The sequence below is a fragment of the Cryptotermes secundus genome, unplaced genomic scaffold, assembly GCF_002891405.2.
Source record: "Cryptotermes secundus unplaced genomic scaffold, Csec_1.0 scaffold2396, whole genome shotgun sequence".
Classification (NCBI taxonomy): Eukaryota; Metazoa; Arthropoda; class Insecta; order Blattodea; family Kalotermitidae; genus Cryptotermes; species Cryptotermes secundus.
Genome location: NW_019735499.1, coordinates 16744 through 23782, shown reverse-complemented (window position 1 = coordinate 23782; position 7039 = coordinate 16744). Strand labels below are relative to the sequence as shown.

Here is a 7039-nt window from a genome sequence, read left to right as displayed (position 1 = left end):
AGCTACGCTACCGCCGGTATAGCTCTCAGGGTCCTTGGCATACTCAACCCCCCTCACCACGATAAGGTGGAGACACCAACAAGGGGGGTGAACCTCTCATGCTTTCAGAAAAGCGCATATTATGCTGGGATCAAAATTTTCAATAATCTGCCATCTGATCTCAAGAGTCTTATGAATGAAAAAGCACGATTTAAAATAGCACTAAAACATATTTAAACACACACTCGCTCTACTCTGTTGATGAATACTTATTGTCTAAAAAATGTCTCATCCATTTAAAGGTTGTGTAAATAACATAAGCTGATAGTATTGATGCATATAAGTGGATGTACATATTTCTGAATAGCCTTATGTGTAACCACTAAGTTTTCTTTTATTTTCTTATGTGAAAACTTCAGCTGTTCTGCACACAAGTTTTTGTATTTACTTGACATATTCCACATCCTACAGTCATTTTGACTGACTCTAGATCCAGGAAATGTGATGTAACATATATGTCAAATTAATTTTGAAGGTACATTTCACTTAATCTTCTCTAAACATTAAAATTTTCACCATGATTACACTATAATGCTTTGAATATTTTAAGTGATTACATCAATAACTATGAGAGGTACATATTTTGTAGGAGGAAAACTTCTCTCCAGTTTACTCAAAGCAGCTGTATTCTGAACTGATTACAAGTCATTCCAGTTAATTGTGGTGTGACCCAAATCTGGACATACAAACCATTACGTATTGGAGTCCAAACTAAGTGAAAATTTACATGTGACTAATATATTTGTTCACTAATTTTTACTTTTTCACAGGTGGAAGGCTCCTGATGTGTTTTTCACTGTTTACAAATTTTCATAAACTGGGAACTCTGAGCAAGACGGAGGATTCTAAATCTTTCCGATTTATCCAGGGAATACGTTTTCTTACCATGTTTCTTGTAGTAACGACACATGGCCTCTTTTGGACAATTCGTGGACCAATCCAGAATCCAGAGTGGGTGGAGGAGGTCAGTATGTGTTCTCAAATATGAAAAATTAAACAAGGCCATTTACATCCAAGTGTAAAATGATCAGTCAATAGAATCAATGAGCCTGCAAGTATCTCTAATCATGTGTGCATAAGACTATAATTTAATCACAGGAGAGTATGAACAATGCCTTAGGTGCTGGGTTGAAGGAAAGAATATTAACATTTGGAGCATTACATAATTTTATAATTGTAATTATGATTTATATCAGATAGGAGCTGAATTTACTAAATGTTAACACCTAATATAAAGTTGTCCCTTTGCTTAATTAAATACCTTACCATGAAGAAATATGTGGAATGGAAGTAAATTCTTAATCTCAACACTAAATGAGGGTTAGTGAATACATGCTCGGTCACTTTATCCCTAAAAAAAAAATTATTATAACATTTGGATGTTATCATGATGATAATTCAGTTCAGCTCTTTATTTATTCATGTGCTGAGCTCAATAGCTAGTGCCCAACAACAACAACAACAACAACACAGGTCTTAAAGACATACAGTGTGACAACATCGATTACATTCATGTGGCTCAGTGGGACCTGCAGTGCACTACTGTGAACATGATAATGGAGCTTTGGTTTCCATAAAAGATGGAGAATTTCTTGACTAGCTGAGCAACTATGAAGCCCCAGTGGGGTTCATTAGTTAGTACAATTTATAAATACCAAGTGAATGAATTAAGATTTTCTAAAATCTTTACAATCAGAGTCAAAACACAAAACATAAATGATTATTTTATAATAGGTTAGCAAAATAACTGTCACATTACTTGAATGTGTAAAAAATTACGAATATGACCTTTTCAAGAAGATAAAAATCACAGTACTACGAGAATGGTTACATTAGGCATGAAAACAAAAAAGGCGCTGTTATTTCCCTAGCGATGAAGTGGGCTTAGATGGCTTGTACTGAAATGTTTAGATACTGATGCTGTCTGGTGAGAAAATTTAGGAATGCAAGATTGCTGTGATTCAAGCAATGTAAAGTTAAATCACACAAAATCCATGCTAAACTCTACAAATAATTAAATTTCTGTAAAGTTTATTTTAATCTTGATTGCTTTCCTCTATTACAGTCATACAAAGATTTCTTTCGGTCCGGCTTCATGAATGGTAATGCAATCATGGGTACATTCTTAAGCATCAGTGGATTTCTTTTAAGTTATTTCTTCATGCAAGACAAACATTTTAGGGGGTCATTCAGCATATTTGATTTTCTCAGAGTCATTGGTCATCGGTACATGAGGTAAGAACTGCATAAAAGTAAAATTACATCTGCACCTAAAACCATATTATGAAGGAATAACAGTTGCATAGAAATAAACCTAGTCTTCAATTCAAGAATATGCATACTAAAGGTATACATTAATTACATAAAAGGGAGCTGTCAACATGTAAAATATCTGCCTGCATAATGAGATTTATTTCATACCCATGAACATCATTAATTAATTAACTGATGGGGGAGAGGTTCAACTCAGCAACCATGCCTAAATAATATTTAAGAAAACTTTAAATTAGAAAAGAGAGAGAGAGAGACAGAGAGAGAGATGAAAATGCATGTCAAATACTGATACATACTTCAATTCCTCGATGATTCTTTCTTATTTCCTCTGTTCATACTATATGTCCAGTATACTGAAACCTCATTTATTTATCACTTCAGTAATTGCAGGAAAAAAGTAAGTACTCATTTGCCCCATAGTCCTAAACAATTAATTTAGCACTTTACTTTCAGGCATTTTTAGTAGCTCATCTCCAGTGACAGTAAAAGATCTGCCAGAGTACAAACTTGTAATAATGCAGAAAACAGTAATCTGAAGTATTCTACTCTGATGTGTTTTATACAGTAGCTTCTGTGATACTTTTGTGTGTTAATATTCAATGAAGAATGGTTCATTTCATGGAATTGGTGAGATACATAATACTGGAACGTGTAGCACTGAAAATGTACAGTAACAAATATCTAAGAGGCATGCCCTCTTATGTTACAAATACACAGAAATTGTCTGGCAGCCTCCTGAAAATCCCACAGACTGTTGCAACATCTCCAACTGTGTCTGTTCAGACTCATGGCATAGTCAACAAGTCAATGGGCAAACAAATCATAAACAAAGAGCAACTAGATCACAGAGGATGTCAGAGGCAGGTATTCCTTGCATCTCCATACAGTGCTTATATTCAAGCATTGAAGTTGCTTCTTGGAAAAGGAGCAAGTTTTGAACTTGAAATTACAGTCCCCTTAGTAATGGGTCTCTGGGGTCTTATGTAGTTTTGTCATGACTGCGATGACAACGCACTTCTTCAGAACAGTTTGTTGGTCCTGAAAAGGACTATGGTTGCTGAGATGCTTGACCGGTGAGGTAGCGCGGTGCGCGCCGATAGGGAGAGAGGTTAGTTGCAGAGTGGACTGGCCACAGTGCGGCCGTTGCTTGATCGCGGTGCGGCAGATGGTAGAGGTTGCTTGATCGCAGCGCAGCGGCTGCTGGTGAAAGGCTGGCCGTTGAGCACGGTTGTAGGAGTGATGAGGCAGTGGCTACGCCAGATGCCCAGTGGGTCGGACAGGGACACGACCACCAGCAAGTCCAGGCGAGGTGCCCCAGTGAGTCGGGTGTGAGAGAGCTGGAGGGCCGAGGCAGTCGTGCCTGGCACAGCCTGCCGGCTGATGTTGCTTGAGTGTGGCTTGATCGTAGACTGAAGATTCTGCCAATTTGCGGCTACTCCTTTTTATACACTGCTCGGTGGGCGGAGCGAAACTTTAAATTGAGGAGGAATTTTCAGAGCGCTGATTGGCTAGCGCGCATGATGATGTAGATGCGGGGCTAGCAGCGAGCACAGTATAAATGCGAACATTTGGAGCAATTTGATTGGTTAGCGCGCGTGATTGTGAAAAGCAATGTGAAGAGTGTGCATTGCAGAAAATGCGTGATAATGTGGGATGTTCCCCCAGGTCTAAGGGATTTTTGAGAAGGTTCAAGCCTAGCACTAATTTCATTCAAACCCTAGACTCCTCTGCAAAGGGGCCTAATGAATATTTAAGAAAAGTTTTCAAGCCTAGCATATATTTCATCCAGTTTCTCTTCAGTGGGCAGCTGGCATTTTGAGTCAATTTTTTTCTTTTGTCCAGTAAAGAACCTGACTGTCTAAATTCATTTATGATTTTACAAATAGTTCTTTTTTTTTAACTGGAACTGTGAGAGCTTGAAATTTATGTTGAATCATCTTCTTACTTTTCACATGGGTATCATACATGATTCAACATGCAATTCTCATGTGGCATTCTGATACAGTAAGTAACATGACTGAAGGAATGTTTAATACAGTAGTAGCATGTGACAGGGATTATAGATGATGGGAACATAACATGTAAGCTCTCTTCACAGTAGCTGTTTGCTGCAGTGATATCGAAGAAAAATTGAAATGTGAATAGGTTATTAGTCAACTGACTATGCCACAAGCCTGAATGCACACAGTCTGAGATAATGCCTGACCAGCCAAGGGATTTTTTGGAGGCTCTGTGATGATGAATCTATACAATAAGAGAAGTGACCTTGGTGGTTCTATTTATAGCTTCCATAATTTAAGACCTCACACTTTTGCCACTCGCAAAGTTAGGTTAATAGTGAAACATTAATTTTCACTAACCACTAAAATTGTAATTCTTGTTCTTTTCAATATGATTTTCAGCAGAAATAAAAAAGTTGCAAGACCTTATGTCAGAAAACACATAAATTTAGTATAATCAATGTGCACATTCTTGCCAGACTGACTCCTGTGTATGCAATAATGGTGGCTTTAGCTGCAAGTTGGTTTAACCACTTGGGTAGTGGTCCTATGTGGAACCATATCGTGAGTACTGAAACTGAAGACTGTCGTCAGAACTGGTGGTACAATCTGCTTTACGTCAACAACTACATCAATGTTGATAAGTCAGTAAGTCCAACAGAACTAATGTTCAGCCATATATTTCCAGACCTCATAAACGATCCTAAAAATTCTACAGCTATTTTCATATAAGTGCAGATTTATGTTTTATATTACATAATCTGGTATGATATTGTAAATGTCTTCACCACTGTGCAACATAATTAAATGGCCAATATGCATGTTTCCAACACCAGTGGGGGCACACAGTAGCATAGTTGGTTGAGGCACTATGCTACAAGCCAGAAGGTCACTGGTTTGATACCTGATGATGTCATTGGATTTTTCAATTTACCTAACCCTTCCAACTGCACTACGACCCTTGGGTCAACTCAGCCTCTAACAGAAAGAGCAGCCAGCATGTAAAGCTCACAACCTCACCGCCATCTGTGAGCCGACTGTCTAGAAAATGTTGGAGCCTTGACCTCTCACAACCCTATGGGCCTCCACGGTCTCTTGCATGGATGGCTTTAAATTTTTACCTTTACCAACATCAGTGACTTATTAAGAGTAAATGGAAAAACCCGAGTGAATAATGTGTATCATTATGATGGGATGAGACAGGACTGGACGTGGTAGATGATTGCATCATGAGCATCAGACATGATTGGGTTGGTTTCATGTGGAATGGTCTTTGGCCTATTATATATAAGAACTGGAAAAACTGAAACAACACAGAAGAAAAAGTTAAATGCTCTACTGTAGAATTCTTCTTTGTACAGAACTAGTGTATCCAAATGATAAATGATATAATGATACAAACTCCGTCTCAAGTGCAAACAATATATTTTGTGTCTTTGATCTTGTTCCCCTACACTATATGTTTCGGCCTCAGACGGCCATCATCAGGTGTATAACACTCATGTCGCTGTCACACTGCACCCAGCTCAAAATTTAACATCTAAAAACACTTTCCTTGTTACTATCAACCTCCACTTCGTTGATATCTGTCTGGTCCGTAGATTACTTCATTTTACACACGTTAATTTTGACTTTGTTGTAATAGCACTATAATAAAATCTTTAGTTCTAACTTTAAAAACCTTTAAAATTCTTTCCTAAATTTCAAAATTTTAAAATTGTTAGGGTTATTCGCCCTATGTTTAAAGTGCTGCAGCGGCTAGTTCTTGTTACCACACTGTATAGGTGTGTGGGAACATCCCACATTATCACGCATTTCTGCAACGCTCACTCTTCGCATCGCTTTTCACCATCACGCGCGCTAACCAATCAGATTGCTTCAAACGATCGCATTTATACTACGCTCGGCGCTAGCCCGCGTCTACACCATTACGCGCGCTAGCCAATCAATTCTTCCTCCTCACTTTCGAGTTTGGCTCCGCCCCATCAACCAGCGTATAAAAAGGGAGCGACTCCAGAGCCGAGATATTCAGTCCATCGTTTCAGTTCAGCAGTTTCACATCAAGCGACTTCAACCAGCAGGCTTCGTCGCCAGCGCTCGGTCTTCGGAGACATCGGCAGGCTGCGCCGGGCACGACTGCCTCGGCCCTCCAGCNTCCCGGTCAAACATCTCATCAGCCACGGTCCTTTTCAGGGCCAACAAACTGTTCCGAAGAAGTGGGTTGTCATCGGAGTAATGACAAGACACACATCGATGACAAGAGAGAACCCCACAGGTGTTATCTGTAATATACAAATATATTCGTATTATTATCTTATGTATGTGATGTTTTCTTATGTGTTTATATTGTTATTTGTACTTACCTTGTGTAGTCTTTCTGTGTGCGTGCCGCTGCTATTCTTTACTACGTGTGCTGCCTGATGTACTGTGTGCTGAGTTTTATGTTGGTGAGTGTAGGGGGGGGAATGGGTAGTGTGGAGAGAAAGGTACTGTTAGTCTGTATAGATTTCGTGTATCGTTTGAAATATGGGATTGTGTGTTTCTATGTGTGTATCATTCATGTGTAGGCCTTTCTTACTTATTTTATATATATGGTATTTCTCTAACGTATTCAAATGTCTGCCCTTCTTTCCCGTTGTTATAACTTCCATTATTTCTGTTATTGTTCCGTATGCATGTCCTGTATTTAGTATGTGATTTGAGTACCCGGAATTGCTATCATTATT

The 7039-nt window shown here is 38.7% G+C and overlaps 1 protein-coding gene across 1 annotated transcript in view; it reads left to right on the top strand.

Moving 5' to 3' along the window:
- Positions 1–7039, top strand: part of LOC111869499 (nose resistant to fluoxetine protein 6) — a 34454-nt gene that overhangs the window by 17134 nt on the left and 10281 nt on the right. The window contains exons 6-8 of the mRNA XM_033753455.1: positions 810–1003; positions 2105–2274; positions 4793–4961. Of these exons, the coding sequence (XP_033609346.1) occupies positions 810–1003; positions 2105–2274; positions 4793–4961 (533 nt within the window). The remainder of the gene's footprint in view (positions 1–809; positions 1004–2104; positions 2275–4792; positions 4962–7039) is intronic.